This window comes from Ostrea edulis, chromosome 7, assembly GCF_947568905.1.
Source record: "Ostrea edulis chromosome 7, xbOstEdul1.1, whole genome shotgun sequence".
Classification (NCBI taxonomy): domain Eukaryota; kingdom Metazoa; phylum Mollusca; class Bivalvia; order Ostreida; family Ostreidae; genus Ostrea; species Ostrea edulis.
Window position 1 is genome coordinate 39,119,451 of NC_079170.1, and position 20,855 is coordinate 39,140,305.

Consider the following 20,855-nt stretch of genomic DNA (forward strand, 5'->3'; position numbering starts at 1 on the left):
ATTTTAAGGTAAATCGCGGTATCTTGTTTCGGAAAATGTACTAAACGATAAAAGAAGCAATAATTTCTTCCACTCCCGGAGAAATAAATGACAAGATCCTTTGATTTCTTGAATTACTTTATTGGGAGAACCTAATTTTTTTTTCCAAAACCCCCTTAAAATTTGGGTAATTTTATTAATTTCACCTTATTGAAATGATAGAAAATACTTCAATACGAGACATATTTCAAGCCCCATAAAATCTGTGAAATCCAGGAGCTTCCGGGGGCTTCACCCCCTGGACCCCCACCAGGGCTTCGCCCTAAACCCACTGCCTCTTAAAGTGGTGCCCCCCTCCCCCGTAACCACAATTCCTGGATCCGCCCCTGCTTGCATTCTAGTGCCGAAACCTGATGGTACCTACCGATTATGTACCGACTTCAGAAAAGTGAATTCTGTCACGAAACTTATATCCGATTTCCAGAATCGATGACTGTATTGACAAAATCGGAAATGCATTTGTAATTTGACCTGTTGAAAGGTTACTGGCCAAAAAATGTCTGCATCTGTGACTCCCGATGGACTGTTTCTATACAGAGTGGTGTCCTTTGGTATGAAAAATATTCTAGTGGCCCTTCAGGGGACGATTCACTCCCTTCTTCATGACCTTCAATATGTGAAGCTTACATTAATGATGCAATCTTCTACATCGACATGTTAGAGGAATATCTCCGTATTAGGCGTGCGTTATTCGACATCCTGGCAAAAGAAAACAGTGAACCTTGCAAAGAGTGACTTTTGTCATGCTACTGTAGAATACTCAGGCAATTCTATACTCCGGCACCTATCGGCTTCCGTAAAAGTGTAATAATGAATTAACTGATAAATTGAAGGATGAACAGAGCCCCCTCCCTCCAATTTAAGAGTACGAAGTTTGGGCCAAAGAGACAATTTAGGTTCCTTTTCTGCTTGTCAATAATTGTAGAAGTCAATTTCTCCTCCGACTGTCCCTATACACACTTTGAAAAACAATGCTGCGTGTTTGCGTACTATTCTAAATCCTTCCACAATAATCACTAAGCGATACGAATTACATTGTTTTTCCAATTGGCAGCCGCCACAAATAAATTAAGTGGCGGCCGCCAGTTCAATAAATATTAATTCTATACTCTGGCACCTATCGGCTTCTGTACATGTATATACATACACACACATATATATATGTGTGTGTGTGCGTGTGTAAGGAATGACTTTAATTCTGGGGCAAGTTATACGAGTATAACCTGGTTTGGGTCAGTTTACGCTTTATAATCCGCGAAGTATATATATGCGTGTGTGTGTATTTAGGTTTTGAATTGTGCAGAATGAAATTTTCATTACCGTTTCAACTTTTAAGGTGGGGGGTGTTGTGTAATACATTTGTACTTGATTGGCACCTGTGACCTAGATACATGTAAGTTTCTAGACGTTCAGTTTTAGAGCTACTTCGGTATAAAGATGATGTAACACTTATTTTACTGTAAATATTACATAACCGTGTCTAATGAAAGCTCTGAAAAAGGTCATTTTCAGTACTATATAAATACACTGTAAATTTTGTGGCATTAAGCAACGAGTCTCGATTAAGCTGAACCTGGGTATTTGACTGATTGTCCGATTTGTGACATTCTAGCGAGGGAATTCAGCTCGGCATTAAACCAGCATCAGACCCTGATATTGTATACTCTACCTAGTGTAAGTTAGCCATTTGTTGTTTTTCATTTAATAACTATAAATAGATTGTGTTAAATCTTTGTGATTGATTTCTGCTGAGTTTAGGGTTTATTCTGTGCCACAACACAAGATGCGCGTGGTCTGAGTGGAGGCCAGTTGTTGAGTCCACTATCTACACTGCAATACTATATAAACTGTATGTCGTATGAAGGAACTAGAACGCATCATTCAAGTTTTGTATAAAGGTTATTTCTTTATTTGAACATGTTTCTAATACAACACACTTTGGATTAAAAACACAATAAATTATATAAACCTTATTTTCTTATATCACAAAACCTTGTACAAAACTTTTATATATATATGTAATCTTCAAATCGCATTCAACTCTTACAAACGGAAAGATTCACAAGCAATGGGGCGTGACACATAAACCTAGTCGACGTCAGACCAAACGACGTCACACAGAAGCAGATCTTCGCAACACTAAATAAACTCAATTATAACAATTCGAGGGCGGAGATGTTTCACTTAAGCACAGATTTACCAAAAACGTAAAATACGAAAAGTTGTTACGGCTTTACTTCAAATTAGGATTTCATTATTCGGGATTTCATCATCCGTTATGTTTTTCAAAAAATAAATAAATAAATTGTAGATAACATGTTTACTCTTAACCATAAAGGGGTGTTATAAAAGCAGCAGCCAATCAGATAGCAGACCTTGCGCGCCAGCCTCGTTTTCAATATCAGTGCCACACTTTAGCAACATGCTTAATCTACTCACAAAATCAAACTGGATGGAAAAGGGGTGTTATACGTATGTACAAGACTGAAAAAAAAAAATCAACAATGAAGTAGATTTTCCAAACACTCCACATAGCCTGGTTATTATATACAATACCTATCTAACGTACCAGACTGTCACGCTCGACACAATTCTGATATGAACATTTGTAAACTGTAATTTAGAGTTCTTCATATCTTTGCTGTGACATTGAATTTGTACATGTAACCGGTAGCCAAACCTTTTCATGAACATGCACACAAGAAAATGAAGTATTTAAAAATTTGAGCATTTGGATTCAGAAACGGCGAGAATTGTGTCTTTTTCAGTTGATGGTGCCAGTTACAAATACTACAGTACAACAGCGAGACATTGTTGGGAGTATAGCCTATAAATGTGAGAGATTTCACAGCGTCTTCACGCCTAGGAAATGAGAAGTCTGCACACCGAACAACGTTCTCTCTAGCAGATGAAGGACTCTCCATCGACAGAGAGTTTAGCATGTTTAGAATGCAATATGCATAAAATCAACGATAAGTGAAAAAATGTCCAAAAATAAAACTGACGTAATATCCTAATACATGTCGTGTTTACAATGAAGACTACCTAAATCACTGCAAGAAGTAGATATTTCACATGCATACTTGTGTCTGCTAATATATGTTAAGTCAATCACTTCAATCACACCCCAGCAAGTGTCGCCACCAAGGAATAATTGCAAGTTATAATTACACCAATAGACATTAGGTTAGTTAACAAGTCATGCCTTCAGAATGACATGCCACGTGACTACGCTACAGTTGGATCATGGGATACATACAAATGGCGCAAACAGCGTGTCCTTCTTTGTATTTTGCGCAGCACAGTCGCTGAAAAGCCGAGTGTAAAATGACGTAAAGCAGAAATTTAAATAGTTCCAATTATGCAGTCACTTCCTCTTCCGGGTGTTTTTTTTCTAAAACTTCCTTCCTGAAAGGTCTGGACTTTCACTAAGTCTACAACAAACGGGAGATAATTCAACATTATGGAAGCTCATTAGAGAATTACAATGATTGATTGACTTTATGAAGTTTTACGAAGACTTGGCGATATTTCAGCGACCAGAAACACAAGGGTTTGAAACCACTGCTATGGGTCCAGTGTGGAGAATCTATATTTTTAATGTCTTTATCAATTATTCTAGCTGCCTTACAAATACTCGCAAAATATTCACACACAACATCAGCTGTATCGTATCAAGTTTCATCTGCAACAACAATCCATATAAGTACCAGCGCTTACAACTTTAAACAGTGGAAAAATCGACAAATTTTGTTTTCATTGCTCCGAAGAAAATTTTTGAGGGTAATAACTCTGCGTGTAATTAAAGGAAATCTTTCTAATGCACTTTACATCGGCGATAAACATCTTTTTTTCATTCAGGTGACGAAATTGATAAACTAATCTAGAACATCCCGTTATTCTATCTAATGTTTTAATAACTTGACATGTATTGTGTTAGAACATGCTTTTATTAAATATCGCAGTTTCTTTTTTCCCCATGGTACTGCGATATAAATACTTATATATACATGAGAGTGAGTATGTGCATAACATTCAAGCTGCATGCAGAAAAGTCTCTCTGCGTTCTACAATTCTGGGAGTATTGGGGCGCCTAAATTATGAATCTTGGAAAAACTTGAATGATATTCAACGCATCTTGTCGTCCTATCATGAGATTCATATTAGTGATATCGCGAGATTTGGGTTATAATTATTAGATGAATTAGATTCATGCACGCCACTCTGTATATAAAAATAACTGAGACATTAAGACACCCTCTATGGGAGTAATTTATGTGTGTGTAAGAGGAAACAGCAAAATCTGGTCTGTATGACCTAACACATGGATATACCATTGGTGTACAATAAGAAACATCATAGCCAACGGTTAAACAAAGAGTCCATGGAATATTCCGAATGTGTAATTTGTAATAAAACCTATATTCAACATTTATCTGCGATCTTATTCGTCAGCGTAAGGAATACTGTCTTGTCTTCCAAACCAAGGGGAGTGACTGTTGTTGCTCTCGTCAATTTCCGGCGAACTTGCCAGATTGGGTTTTTTAGAGATGGCTGACTTGTGTTGTGCCGATTGTAAAGATTGAAGACTAATTACTGAGGGTCGACTCCTCTTATCGTAGCTGTCTAACTGTGACGTGTCAAAGTCCATTTGGAAAGCGTTAACAACACGAATCTGAAACAGAAAGTAGACCAGGCAAACGTTATCATGGAATCATGTGTATTCAAAATTTAATGAAGTGCAATTCAAATTAATGCATTTAATGGGAATTTTCCTGATTGTATCAATAGACTTTATAAATATCTGAAATAGATCATGAAATAGAGTACATTGATTGTCATAAATTGTTAGGCTTTTAATAAGATAAGAGAAAAGAAAAAAAAAAAAAAACAAATGCAAGAGAAAATAAAGGTAACCATGCATTTCAAAAACCATGCAGAACTGAAATTAAACATGCTACAATTTGGAACACTGGTGTGCGGTCATGCTCAAGGTGACAAACACTCAAGACAGTCAGTGAGGCATCTACGTCACTTCCGATACATGGTCAAGCTTGTTTCATATCCTCTAATACTGACAATCCTAGAAAATGCAAACGTTTTAGTAACAAGCATTTTCTCAGACTTGAAATGCAACTGTGTACCAAATGAAAATCTATTGAAAACTCAATACATGATGAAAGGTGTTACTGTGCACCAAGTTGTTGTAATCAATTGATATCATATCTATATGAAAACGTGCAGTCGTGACTGGGATGGAAAATTATGATATAAAGTGACAAAAGTACTTACAGATAATCGACACATTTTTTTTTGTTCATGTGGGTTTAAGATTATATCTACTCAAAGGGGGGTTACTCTCACAGCAATTCACGCACCAACATGAAATAAATCACAGACAAAATATCTGACAAGTAAATTTTTATTTTCTATCGTAATAAAACCCATAAACAAATGTTTTAAATTATCTATGTTAAGGAATGCATACACAGCTATAACACGGCACGGAATACAAAGAAATATACATCATATTTGTGGTTTAAATAACAAACACATTCAATTTGACATGTTTCAGAGTCATAAAATCATAAATATCCTGAAAAATGCACAATATGGACTATACTGTATAGACCAATATTTGCAAACTCTCTCTCTCTCTCTCTCTCTCAAAAACATATGGAACTTTAGTAATCCTACAGCTTTTTGTGAGAATATACAAAGAGTTTAAATGAAATTCAAATGAAAAAGATAATTGTTTCCTTTGATCCCTTTTTTTTCTTTCAATCGTTACATGACAATCTTTTTTCCCAATACATCTGTTTTGACTAAGCAATATAACATTCATATAAAAATATTGGTAAATCTATGCTTAATGCATTTAGCAAGTAATATAGAGTAATAAACTCGTATATTTCTTCATATATGTATATATATATAATAACAATAGGTATAAGAATTGCTCAAATCACCAATTACTGCCATGGGATTTTAATCAACTAAACTTGAGGATGTTTAAAATAAACTCAAACATTTTTATTTCATAAAATGAAATTAAAAGAAAAAATGGGGGCTATATTTTGAATTCAAGTATTAGAATGAAAAAAAGTAGTATGATATTTCTTTATGATATATTGAATTCAAATGGCATTTTGCACTACTTGGTCTAAAATTAATACCCTATAGAAAATACTTATGTAGTGTTGTTCCCAAAAACAACTCTTGGGATATTGGTTATGTGCAACCTGTGACATTATGCCGTATTATAAAAAAAAAAGCTGCAATTAACAATCAAAATATACATATAGAACCGCACATAGTGTATGGCCAGTCTCTGATAGAGCAAAAATTGTGATTCGTCAATGAACATTCTTTGTTGGAAAAATACAATTAGAAACACACACCAGACAATTTGTTTTCTACTACCTGAAGGAATGTTCCTGTAAACTCATGAATAAACATGCAGACTTTTCATTACCAAAAAACAGAACCAGCTCAATCTCAGTCATGCTTCATGCATACTCTTTCCTCGCTGTTCAAACACAAGATGATATAAAACACACAATGATTAAGGTAGAATCAACTGGTCCCACTAAAATCCTTAATGCAGTCCTTAATTAACTCCAGGGCAGTATCATTGTTGGACAAGACCCTGGATATGGATGATCTTGGCACTTTTTATCCCCATAGGTCAATACTGGTAGTGAAGCAGAATGCTTATCTTGATATAAATCTTTCTCAGGGGGACCAGGAAAGAAATATCGAACTTGCATGCATTTAACGCCGAAATATGTTACAGAAAATACTCTGGGAGCTCACATAAGGGGCATAACTCTAGTGTCCATAAACAAAATGTAAAACCTACAGCCTGTATCTCATTCATTTGGTGATTATGGTAGCACATGATCTGACTGAGGGGTGAGGATCATAGTATACACATTTAGTGAGGGGCAGGTCATTAAACGTCTGACCCCATTTCAAAATTACTGAAATTCTGAAATGAAGTGCTGTACATAATAGGTGAGCTATGATGGTAGATGGTGGGTGCTCTATACTCAGAACTCTTAAACATTTATAAGGTTTTGATGTGACCCAATGGAAATCACCTGACAATAGGAATAAAGGCAAGTAGTTCAGGGTTATGTCCCTTGCTTACATAGACTCCATATAATGTAGAAGTGGAATGCATCATTTAGTAAATAAATGAGTAGGAAACAAAACACTACAAATCACAAGAACTAAAGCAGGATTGAATCATTCCAACCAACCAAAGCTGTACAGGACACATTCTCTCTGCTGGGGGAATACATGCATTAATAATGTGATCACTGCACAGAGACCCAGATATCAAAAATAACAATTTCTCGTCAGTGGACACCATGGAATTTTAGTTTGCTGCTTTATATATGATGATATATCTATAAATGTTCACATGAGTATACACATTCACTAATCCATACACAGTATATTGCAGGTTGTAAGTATCTTTTAAAATTCCAATTCACAGGAAAAAATATCTTGTACTCTCAAATTCTGCATTTTCAAAAACACTAAAATATATGATTCAGAGAGCGTCTACAAGTTTTACGTAAATTGTCTTAAATCTGTGTTGAAGAACCTTCAGTGACTGAAATCGATTGAGTGGCTATTTTTAGAACACGGTTTCAGATGCCTGGCCTTCGTCGGTTGTCCCCATCACGCGTGGACTAGTTGAAGCGGCCACAGGTTTTCTATGCTTTTGATTTTGTAGTGAGTGGTAACTGTGCATTGATGATATACTAGAACTGTCATATCGTGCATCTATGCCCATACGGAAAGCATTAATAACACGAATCTGTAAAAAGAAATGGAACACAAAAAATCAGGTTGGGTTAAACAAAAGTAAGGACAAACAACACACTCAGCAACATGTCTCAACAGCCTGCACTCAGTCACCACTGCATCGCACAAGTGGAAATATTAGCCAGTCAAAATTGGGTATTTTCACTGGAGATTTCAAGATTGTTATCATTTAATTTTCATATTCATCATTGTATAATAGAATACACAAGTATATCATCATTGTGTACAGAATATACATGGATCACGTCACTGCTAAAACTGAGGCCTCACAATTCTATACCTGAATTATGTAGACAATCACAACATTTTTGTGCTTGAATTTCCAGGTATACATTTGCAAGTTCCAAAACAGAATGAGAGAGAGCTCTATTGAACTCTTGTGAGTTTCTCCCATCACCTTTTTTCTGAATTAATGCAGATTTAATGAATTTCCAGTATTGTCGAGACATGCTGCTGAATTCTGTCAAACTCAAAAAAGTTGTAGCACTCATGTGTATGTACTATAAAGCTACAGAACTAGACATTCGTAACAACGGTGCCTACATATATCTATATATATACCTGATGGTGGGGTGTCGGTTCTAAGCTACGACTCGTGTACAACCACTTATGCAAGAGAACCTTAATTTGATACCAAACTAACACAGGTGTATCAAAATGGGAAATTGCTTAGAAAGTCGGACGTATCAACATTCAAATAAAAGTAGCACCAGTGTGCCTGGTTTTTGTTAATTCAAAATAAACCCAGTTTCAATCCACATTAAAGTGCTTACTAATTTCAAAATCCCAATGAATCTGGCCAGTCAAAACGACAGCCTGCTCATGATACTTGTGATATGGTACTCACTCATCATCCTCTCACTTACAAAAAAGACCTTTAGGTTTCCTTATCCATAGACTTACATTCTACATGCATCATTCTGTCTTGAATCAATTGAACCAACATCTCGGCTATAAACGGTACAGGACAAATGCATGTTTTATACTAACTACTAGAAATTGTAAGAAGCACGGATCAGTATACCTCTTCTGAGTAATATGTCTGTACAGTAAAAACAATCTTTCTTTGAAAGCACATATCCAACATGTACCTATTCTCTGAAAAAACAACCAAAAAACCCCAAACATACAAAATCAGTAGAAAAATTCACTGACACAAATCCCTTAACAGCATTTCAAGATGTAAGCAGATTCAGACCATCAGATAGGTAAAATGTCTATCAAAACTGTTCAAGTCCTTCATTTCATTATAAATCTTCATCATATAGAGGTTTCGGTAATACTATTAACATCAGCGTGACTCAGAGTCTTAAGGGAAGAATCCTGGTGGCTAGGGTTCATTGGGGCCATCATAGGGGACGGCTGTTTAGATACAAGAGGAACATTTTCGTATGACTGGCTCTTAAGTCTAAATCCAGAGTCAGGTGGGGATACGGGCATTTTGGGAAATGGTCTTTCAAATGCCGTGGTTAATCGGCGGCATATTCGTTCATGATGGTTTGCAATGGTCACCGACTCACTCATAGGTCTGGGCCCCTGGTGAGAGCGAGAGCTTCGTAAACTATGAAAGCTGTGATAACTGTTCACACTACGTTTTTCTTCCAGATCCTCCAATGTGCTTTTAAATGCCCGTACTACTCGTAACTGCCAATGAAAAGAGATTCAAATTTAATCTGCAAAGTATTTGCCATGGTCTTTCCAAATTTACAAAATTGGTACAGTATGGGAAACCACAACAGTGGAATAGGACCACAATCACTAGAAACACCTCACTAACAACTACATACGACCAGCTTGGTTCTGCTGCTTCATATATACGTCTAAGTTGATAAATACCAGTATACTGTACAATGCGTAAACAAGAACCTGAGTGTCCCTCGTAGTGGACCGACCGCAGTGGGCCTGTAACATGCTGGAACTGGAGGGAATGACGACAAAACAGAAATCAAGATTGGGCCAAAAATAAGAGAACAGGGACTAAACCAAAACACACACTGGGAATTGTACAACATCAAAATGTGACTGTTCTCTCTCTCACTGGATTAACTCCATCCAAAACAGAAAATGTAACCTTTGTCCATAAAATCAAAAGGACTGGGATCAAAGCAATTGATGAAGGGGGGGGGGGGGGGGGGGGACTTAATGTAGGATCTCATGAATGATTGAATGTAATAATGAAGAGAATAACAAAAAATCATGGTATAATAACAAAATGTTAAAATCATAACAATTCTAATTACTCTACTCAAAGGCAACACCTCCATCTTCTAATCCGGTGCTAAATCACAAATTGGTAAACAAATATTAACTTTACTTTGTAATCCTTAAAAGTCAGACAAGGATCACACACATTATTTTGGATTTCCATTAGAGAGATTTGCATACAAATACTGATATTTTCATACAGTTAGAAGTGTTGCCCTGTTCAACATAATGTTAGCTTCATAACTAATTTTAAATGGCTGTCTACATGAATTCAATAGCCAAATAATTTAGTGATACTATCTATCTATCAAATATGCTTTCAATGCATGTGCAAAATTGATTTCTTCCAGCAAATCCCTACCAATTCATTCCATAGGTACTTCATAAGTTTTATCCAGTTACTGATACATTGTACCCTATGTCATAGAATTGATATTCCAGTTAATGAATAAAGTTCAGGACTCTGAAGAAATTCAATTTCATGCACGATCAATGCTTCAGGGTTTCTTTCAAATCAAAAAACAAAACAAGAATGAATGGAAACCCTTTCAAATATCTCAATTATAACACAAAGAAATCCTGCATTTCTACAGTTAGTAACCTGGCAATGGTCAGTTTCTCTCTAGGAGGTCACACAACAAAGGAATATATGTATGCAAGTTGACAACGGCATACGGTCACACAACAGGCATGCCCTTACCTGAGTCTGCAGACGGGCGAGGCCACGGATCCACAGGATTTGTCCACGACGTCCAGGCATTCCATCCACCTCTTCCACTTCCTCCACTTCATCCTCTTCCTCCTCTTCTGGCTTCTTGCTGGCCCAGGAGCAGATCCTCTTTGGTATGACAGATGTTGGAATAGTTGTAATAACCTGTTAATATTATCAACATTCATTGGATATAACTCAATGACAAAACAAGAGGTCGCACACTTATTGGTCATCTAAGTTGTTGGATTTTCTAAAGATAAACATGAAATTTCTTGGCTTCTTTCCGACCATGTGGAACACAGGTCCTATGAACATCTGAGTACCTTTGATACTGTGTATGTGTAATAGAGAAAGGCTTGTAACTCCTACAGAGTACAGCCAATTTCAGTGATTAAAAAAAATGAACAGAAAGCATTTAAACTGCACTCTGTAGCTGTCGACTGGCACATGACTCATCCAGATTGTCACCATATTTAAACAAAAACAAATATTGTATTTCCTGAGATGCTCAAAAAATCAATTTTAACAAGAAATGCTTCAGAAATATGTATAGCTCCCATGGTGCAAAATTGAATAGGGTTATATGCATAATCATTTAACTGATAGTAGTGCCAAAACAATTCAAGATATTGAGCGAATGGACAAAATCTTCCTATTGTCCTGAGCGGATTGATATTTCATGTAATTTAAGAATGGAATTGTTAAATGATCAGAAAATACTATTGCTAAGCATGCAAGCCATCCCTATCAGAGTTTTTGAAGGAGGCAACATTCTAATTTCTTCCCACTACAGAAGAATGCTACATGCAAACCTTTTACCATGTAACCTTAAAATCAATAGAGATCATCTATTCCTTAGGATGTACCAGCATATCAAGTTTGATGTCTGTCAAGCAAATAATTTTCAAAATATATAGGAGACAATATATTATGTCCAGTTTGATCCTTGACCTTTGACCATGTGAATCCAAAATCAATAGGGTTCATCCAATCCTTACAATGTACCAGCATACCAAGTTTGATGTCTGTGAAGGAAAGGGTTCTAAAGATATTGAGCAAGAGTGGATTGACCTTTGACCACAAGATAAACAAGACTTGGTTGACAAACCATCGCACCAACAAGTGCAAAACAATATGCCCCCTCTTTTGCCCTACATATGGATTATAGTAACACCTAATAGTATAGTTGGCTGCATATTATTAAATGTCCCACTCGAAATTTTTCACTCATATGGCTATGTCACCATTGCCCGTGAAGGGCTGTAAAATTTAAGCCTATGCTTGGCGCTAACCGCCTTTAAACAGGAAAGGATCTTTATTGTACCACACCTGCTATGACACGGGGACTCAAGTTTTTGCAGTCTCATCCAAAGACAAGCAAGAGCCACTGAGGACCTTTTCTAACCTAGTTCCCCAAGGGATCCTAGAGGTATAAACACATACTGCCCTACATACAGGTGTATAGTGACACCTGCTGGTAGTATAGAACTACATAGTGACACCTGGTGGTAGTATATTACTACATACAGTGACACCTGGTGGTAGTATAGAACTACATACAATGACACCTGGTGGTAGTATAGTACTACATACAGTGACACCTGGTGGTAGTATAGCACTACGTATGGTGTACAGTGACACCTGCTGGTAGTATAGAACTACATGCAGTGACACCTGGTGGTAGTATAGTACTACATACAGTGACACCTGGTGGTAGTATAGAACTACATGCAGTGACACCTGGTGGTAGTATAGAACTACATACAGTGACACCTGGTGGTAGTATAGTACTACATACAGTGACACCTGGTGGTAGTATAGAACTACATACAGTGACACCTGGTGGTAGTATAGTACTACATACAGTGACACCTGGTGGTAGTATAGAACTGCATACAGTGACACCTGGTGGTAGTATAAAACTATATACAGTGACACCTGGTGGTAATATAGTACTACATACAGTGACACTTGGTGGTAGTATAGTACTACATACAGCGACACCTGGTGGTAGTATAGTACTACATACAGCGACACCTGGTGGTAGTATAGAACTGCATACAGCGACACCTGGTGGTAGTATAGAACTGCATACAGTGACACCTGGTGGTAGTATAAAACTATATACAGTGACACCTGGTGGTAATATAGTACTACATACAGTGACACTTGGTGGTAGTATAGTAATAATAATGATTGGTTTTATATAGCGCTTTTTTCCAGCGTATGCTGTTCAAAGCACTTTACAATGCATTATTACTCCGGCAGACCTTATATCAATCTAGAACTTTCTCAGCCTCCTAAGAAACATACAGTGCAAGCTGCCATTACAAGCGCTAGAGCACTAACATTCTAACAATATCTTTCACTGTCTATAGCCAGGTACCCCTTTCACACTTGGATGGAGTGAGGAAATTCATGTAAAGTGTCTTTCCCAAGGACACAACATCGGCCCTGCCACGGACAGGACTTGAACCCACGACCTTTCGGTCAAGAGTCTGACAGCCTAACCACTAGGCTACTGACGCCAAGTACTACAAGGCTGATGAGTGACCTAGGTAGAATTTTTTTAAGTTGCTGGATGTTTGGATGAAAGATTCTGAACTTATGTCACAACTTACCTGTCCCCATAATAAAGTGCTAACTCCCAGAAACACACACCAGAACCACTGATCTAGCGTTAGTGCTTTAGTAGAAAATACAGTTCCACCAAATTGTACTAAGATTATCTGAAACAGTTTATAAGTATCATAAATATACATCCTTGCGTATTTCATACTCAGAAATATCAAAAGATTTATAGCAAATAACATGTCTAAAGAAATTCATTACTTTGGTTTTACAAGGAACAACACAAATAACAATGTATATATTTTAGTGCCAACAATATTACTATATCAATACAAAAGCAAATTTTGCATCTGATCTTTTACACAATACATTTGCAGATGTTAAAATTGAAATCCATATTTTCATAGTCCATGGGTTATGACAAGTCAGCTGGAGTGAAACTTAATTGAACTGTAAATTAATTATACAGGGTTCAAAATTAAGCGGAAATACTCGCTAATGCAACCCAAGAAATGACTTTTATGGCTTTATAACATTATGTACTTGCAAACTTTATCAATAAATTCTTTTTAAATCTTAAAACTCTGGTGCAAAATAACATAAAGAAATGTTTCTATGCAATGTTAACAGGAATTGGCAAGCTTTATCGCAATTCACCTTTGAATTAGAACGCTTTACCCGATATAGTATTGCGTTGTGTGACGACACAATTGAATGAGACGATTGAACAGTTTGAATGACATGTTTGATGTAATACAAGAGTTTTCATTGGCCAATTACAGCCCGCCCACTTTCTCGAGCGGATTCAGTGTAGCTGGAGAACTATAGCTCTCTGAAAAGATCCACCTCTTATAAAAACCTTCGATTTATGGGTCACAAAAAGCTGCGGACGGTTGAGGCCTGATATCGGTGTATTCTTGTGTTGCTGTCTCATAAACTCAATATTAGAAAAATCTTAACATATTTTTCTACTATATACTTGTGTCCAAACATACCTTCAAATATTCATTAAAGCCACATATGACCCGAAAACTCGCAGCTTCAAATGATTTCGTTTGTTGACGTAGCCATGTTAGGTAGCCGGTCAATTCGAACTCTTTTGCTATTGGTATCTATTCATAAAATTGGTTGTAAGTTATGTATTCGCTCTTCAGTTATTATCAACACGAATAATTAACAGAAATTAAAACATATAGTTTTTGTAAAGGTAAAATAAGCTCTTGATTAACGAAAATGCTACATAAGCCCATTAGATGGAGACCGGCCGGCACGGCCGCCCATGACTAATGAAAGCTGCATTGCCATGAGTTTAGCTATTTGAATAATTATCATTTAATGGGACTGGGGCAGTATATTATTTAAACTATTTAACTAAAATATTGGTGGGGTATTAGTACACATCTAGATGCTATTGTGCCAGTATGGAAATGAACCGGGATTCGAATTGACTGACTACATAACATGGCTACGTCTACGAACGAAATCATCAAAAGCTGTGATCGAGTGTTTGGACACAAGTATAGTAGGAAAATATGTTAGGATTTTTTTTATATTAAATTTATGAAACAACACAAGAATACAACTTTTTCTCTTTCTTCCTTTGAAGTTTTTTTTCCATCTAGCCGTCATGTTTTCAAATGCTGACTACTCCCGTATAAGGGAATTTGGGCGGACTTATACATATGGACCAATGAGAGTTTCTGTTGCATTTCGCAATTGTATTACAAACAGATTCAATTGTGCTGTCACACAACGCAATACTATATCAGCCAAAGCGTTCTAATTCAAAGGTGAATTGCGATAACCTCCGTTATCACATAGTAAGTGAACTAAAAAACTTGATTTACATCAAACTGTGTTTAAAAATCTAATTTTGTTTTGAAGCAAAAACATTTGGCAACTTGTAAGCATATAGTTCAGTTTGTCCACGGGATATAGGGAAAATGTGTGCTTCTCCAGCTGTTATCATTTCAATGCAGAGGAAACTCAGACGATTGTTTACAAGGTGCCATATACATGTAAGCAGAGTCTGGTTCAGATGTTAGACGCGTGTGACGTCCTTGTCTGATTTCTGTGTATATAGCTCACAGGAGTTAATGAATTCAAATAAAAGGCATGAACATAAATTGAAATATCACCAATCACTTTATTGAATAATTCTCAAAAATTGCCAGCAGGTTTATTTTGCAAGTGCAGTCTACTTCACTTATATTGAAGTTTAATATATTTACATTAAACTATCGGTTATATTTTGGTTAAAATAAATATTAACCAGTAACATTATTCATGTAGTTGAACATCAGTTATATTGAACTTTGGATATAATGAACAATTCAGGTCGGTCCCCAGAATTTCAATAAGGTCACGTACGACAGCGAGTCGCAGTGGGTCGCTATGGCAGTTTTGACTGTATATCCAAAGTTGACTGTCGATATATTTGGCACTATAGCTACGGATAAAAATTAATTTTGAACCCTGTTGATACAAGCTACAACTATATACTCAAAATAAGCAGCTCAAATAGTGTATCTGCATGAATAGCAACATAGTTCTGAATATATTATAAACTATATTGATATTCGTGTAAGTCCAAGGGCGGCTACTCTGTTGAATGTACTTTATATATAAATTAGCTCACCTGTGCTACAAATGTACCAGTCCAAATTCCTACAAACACAGGATTTCTTCTTAATCCCTCAAAAATGTTTCGCTGCCCATGAATTTTTCGAGCATTCATTTCATTAAATAACGTCATCATAACAAAAGTATTAAATATAATAGTGAAGTGCTGTGATGGAGGGGCGTGGATTTTCGCATATTTTCCATCATCTATTTCAAACAAATTATTTCCTGAAAAAGAAAAGAGGGTTTATCAATAATCAATTTTTTCCATTAAATAATACACTTCCACACATTATTACAAACAAAAGAGTCCCACTTTGTGGCAATATTTGCCCCAAAAGGTCCATAATTTTTTTTTAAAAATAATACAAATTCATGTGTAAATTTTCAAACAATAGATGCAGGAATAGTCCCCCCAAAAAATAATTGTAAAATGCATAGTCATAGTCCATAATTCTTTTAAAAATAGGTCAAGAAAGCCTAAATCAAATATTTGTAACTCATTGATTGGTAATTAAATTCATGTATATATTTTCAATAGCCAAAAGTCTGGAAAAACTGTCAAAGCATGGACATATACACAGGCTGATCACCACAGGGCTCCTACCTATAAACAGGGTTCCAATAATGCAGTAAAACACAATTACAGTGAACCTGCTTATCACCAATTCATGCCTTCAGTGAACCGATTTTCATTCCATGTAGTTATAAAAAATATTATGAACTTATTGGATAAAACGAATTATGTTTATAACAAATCAAAATTGTTTGTCCCCAGCACTTTGCTATAAGCGTGTTTGACTGTAATCATTTACACCACAAATCTTCCTTAAAAATCCTAGTAAAGAATTCCTGGGCGCAATAACTTTAATTGATTTTAAAATATTCTTATATTTATGCAAAAGAGTATTATTATGCAATTGAACGGTAAGAAATAATTTTCACATCGTTGTTATTGAGATCTCCTTAAAACTGACTTCCTTGTAGGTAAGTTTGACAGTATTAAGACTTTTAATGATGTAACCAAACAGGGAAACTAAAAATCACAGCTCAGCCAGACGGGCACACCTTCATAATACGTACATTTATACCAAAGTTTATTCACTCTGTATCAGTACTTCAGCAAATAATCTCAAGGAGAAATAACTTAAGTACCCATTGGAACCTTAATACACCATTAATATTCAAATTGCATTCATAGGGCTAGCCTTGTTTCTGAGTATAACACAACTACATTATTGCAAGATTTAAAAAAAAACACCACTTCTGTAAAAATTGTACTTCTAACATGTCTGCGTTTCACTTTTCATAGTTTAATCATTAAGATCACCAAACAAACACACCCAATCTGTCCCAGGGCATTTTTCTACTCAATATAAACACACATGATCTTTCTACTCAATATATAAATACGCACAATCTGTCCCAGCGATTTTTTTCTACTTCATCTATAATTGAAATTGTCCCAATATTAGACTTCCTCCACGAAATATTTCTTGTAATGCTAACACCAGTGTATTTCTAGAAAATGCATCTACAATTCTCAATTCTGTTGCCCTATAGACTGTTTTTTGCAATGGTGAAATTTTTTTCCCCCTATATCAATAGAACTACTCTGTAGAACCTGATCTCAGCATTAACCAAGACACTGACCTGCAAACAGCAGTACAAACACAACGATTAGTTGATAAATAGAATGTCCCATAATATTTTTTGTCATGGTTCGTGAGATGAGTGCTTTGGTTCTGCCGTAGGGTCTTCTTTTCAGAAGTTCAGCACTGGGCAGCTCCGTGGCCAGAGCTAATGAGGCCAAGGTGTCCATAATCAGGTTGACCCACAACATCTGGATAGCCTTCAGTGGACTGTCCTGTAAATGGGTAATAAAGAAAATCATTGAATGAATATTGACATGGATTTTTGCAGGTTCTGTATCTATGCTCAGTTTAAGAAAGCGGTCACCATTAATACAAAACTTTCCGTGGAATTCTGATGTAAAGTTGGACATTAATGATGAGGTTCAATGACTTCTGATGAATAATATCTATGACTTTTTTTAAAAATCTGTATAAAACTTTACTTATTCAGGGCTCGGAATTAGCGAGAAATACTCGCAAAATGCGAGTACATTTGAAAAATAGCGAGTAAAAATAATAGACACTCGAAAATCTTAGCAAGTGGTGATTTACAAACCATGATCGTATCCGTTTTATACGGTGATACGCTATCCGCTTTTTTAAAACTTGCACTCAAAATCATACAAACGCTTACATGAACGACCGATTTCATTAACTTTCTATCCGGATTTTTCTGTTATGATTTTTTTAAAGAAACTCGGCATCAAACAAATGCTTTACAGGTCGGACATCGCATTATGATGGAAAATATAGACACGTGCCACGAATCCTGTTCACCTATAGGGGTGATAAAATTTAATTCCAAGTATGATTTTTGTTATTCATTTATCTAAAAAGAAAAAAAGAGTCTATGTTTTACCAAGTCTTCCGGTAGAATGTCCTCAGTATATATCTACATTAATTTATTCTCATATTGAGGTCGGGTTGTAGTGATGACACGAGTGAAATGCTCACCGCATAGACGATTATCAAAAAAGTTCATCGAATCCGTGAACGTGTTGCTTATAAACTATGAGTCCGGGATTCGCTTTGAAAAATCACTAGTGACACCCCGGATGTTGCGTGAAATTGGTCTGCGGTAAACAGGTTGTGGATTAGGGTGCGATGGTCAAGAGACCTAAACATTGCACCATATGACTTACGTAACTTGGTGTCTTGTCCAAACGATGTCTGTTGACCCACTAGGCTCAGTAATTATGGGGAAATCATTGATTTAAAAAAAACATGAAAAAAGAGCACCAATTCAATATTTTTATTTTAGCTTGTAGGTTTTCATTTTAGCCTGTGGATTTTTTACCCACAGGTTAAAATTAGCCTGCGGTAGAAAAAGTTAATTTCGACCCCTGCTTATTTAGTTGTCCCACATCAAATTAAAGACAAAAGAGGGTTTTTGGAGTGGGGGGTGGGTGTGGGGATCTTTTTTTCTTTCTCCCCATAAAATTCCTAACTGAATAAACTTTTTGTTTACACTATTGTATTTCTAGTGTTATCAGTTTCAGTAACTCATGCCATCAAATGTAAGATAAAAATCAATGCTCTAATGGCTGTTATAACAAAAATAAGTTCCTAAATGGCAATTTGGCCCAGTTAATTTGCAGCTAATAAAGATATCAGATTGGGTGGAATTTTCTGAATAACTACTGATGAGGCTCGAATCTATCCATAAATACCATGGAAGTGAAAGGCATCTGATGTTTTAAATTGGTTATACAGGCTCCAAAAAATAATAATAAAAGGGTTAGAAAGTTTACGACTTCGCTCAAATTCCTGCCGTCATACTTTATGCCAACATGAGATAAATAATCATCCCCAAATGCCTTTTTCTCACGTGATTAGAAAAATTGGATTGGAGCTTGGTGCTTCTACAAAAATGATCAAAACGTCTTAAAAGGGAATTCACACTGTCAAAGATTTAGGATTGATGAAGCAGATTATGACATCATGATATAAGTCAATATAAAATGACATCATGTAGGTGACATGAGCCCCCCTCTATGACTTATGGGTATTTTTTATTTGCATTTTGTAAGCAAACAGAGAATCTGAAGTTAACAATTAGAAAATTTAAAGGGCGAAATTATGACATTCAGGATAGCATAGCTTTTACAGGGCTGAATGACACAATTTGTCACTCTTTCTCCTGTTCACACGGCAACATTCACCCCGACTTACATTGATTATACAGGCTCCAAAGAAAGCCACCATAACAGCCACACAGTTGACTGTCAGCTGGAACTGTAAAAATTTGGCAATGCTGTCGTATACATTCCTACCCCACATGACAGCTTTGACAATGCTGGTGAAATTGTCGTCAGTAAGGATAATATCAGATGCCTCCTTAGCTACATCAGTTCCTGAGATGCCCTAAGATGAAAAAAAAAAAAAACCCTCACACATTAACAGATCATTTTGCTTTCACAAGGGTTGAAAAGGTGCTGTAACAATTTGATTGGACTGCTCTGTCAATTCTAAATAGTAGGAGACTGATGTAGAAGTTTTTAACAACACAGTATATTTTTTATTTTTGAGGTAGCTTTGGACACTTACATGTCCATCAGAGCTTTCAGTAAGAGTAGAGTTCTAGCAGTGAAAATAAACTTTGAACAGCAGCAACAGCGGAGGCAGACTCCAAGGAGTCACCGAGAGTGATCAAAACTGCTTCTTTCCTACACAATTCTTGCCATATAAAATACTGCATGGTTTCAATACACAAAATCATTAGTCTTTTTCCATCTATAAGACTTACCATAGCAAATCCAACATCAGCCTTTTTGAGGGCGGGGCCATCATTAGTTCCATCCCCAGTGACAGCCACTACTTCACGGCTAGTTGTCCGCTTGCTATCAATGATGCCTTTCACCAAGGTGTATTTGTCCTGAGGAGAGGATCTAGCCAACACTCTCAGGTCTGGCCAAATTTTATCCAGAAGTTCCTGACTCACCTACGAACAAAATTATTTGTATTAAAAATCATAGACTGACCCAAACCAGGTTATACTTGTATAATATATCCCAAAATTAAAGTCATTCATTAATGAATAAAATATTACTTCTAAGATAGCTTTGTTAAGACATCAAATGGAAGAAAAATTTTACTCCGATATAAATATGACTCAAGAAGCAAAATTCTTTCTGTTCAAAATAGTTTTGGCAACACCGTGGGGAACATGTACATCTTTGCTTAACAGCAATGTTACATCTTCATGATTAGTCATGAAAGTATGACCTTGACCT

The 20,855-nt window shown here is 36.2% G+C and overlaps 1 protein-coding gene across 46 annotated transcripts in view; it reads right to left on the minus strand.

The window, feature by feature from the left end:
* Positions 1-1,919: 1,919 nt before the first annotated feature.
* Positions 1,920-20,855, minus strand: part of LOC130048110 (plasma membrane calcium-transporting ATPase 2-like) — an 87,637-nt gene continuing 68,701 nt past the window's right edge. For 39 of the 46 annotated variants that reach the window (XM_056144338.1, XM_056144360.1, XM_056144357.1 and 36 more), the window contains 7 exons: positions 20,369-20,563; positions 19,795-19,986; positions 17,642-17,855; positions 16,005-16,216; positions 13,417-13,524; positions 10,784-10,957; positions 1,920-4,714 (listed from right to left, as the gene is read on the minus strand). In XM_056144338.1, the coding sequence (XP_056000313.1) occupies positions 4,484-4,714; positions 10,784-10,957; positions 13,417-13,524; positions 16,005-16,216; positions 17,642-17,855; positions 19,795-19,986; positions 20,369-20,563 (1,326 nt within the window). In that variant the 3' untranslated portion in view covers positions 1,920-4,483. Of the gene's footprint in view, positions 4,715-5,445; positions 7,871-10,783; positions 10,958-13,416; positions 13,525-16,004; positions 16,217-17,641; positions 17,856-19,794; positions 19,987-20,368; positions 20,564-20,855 lie in introns of those variants that run through there. The other 7 variants (XM_056144358.1, XM_056144350.1, XM_056144361.1 and 4 more) reach the window with 2 other exon arrangements.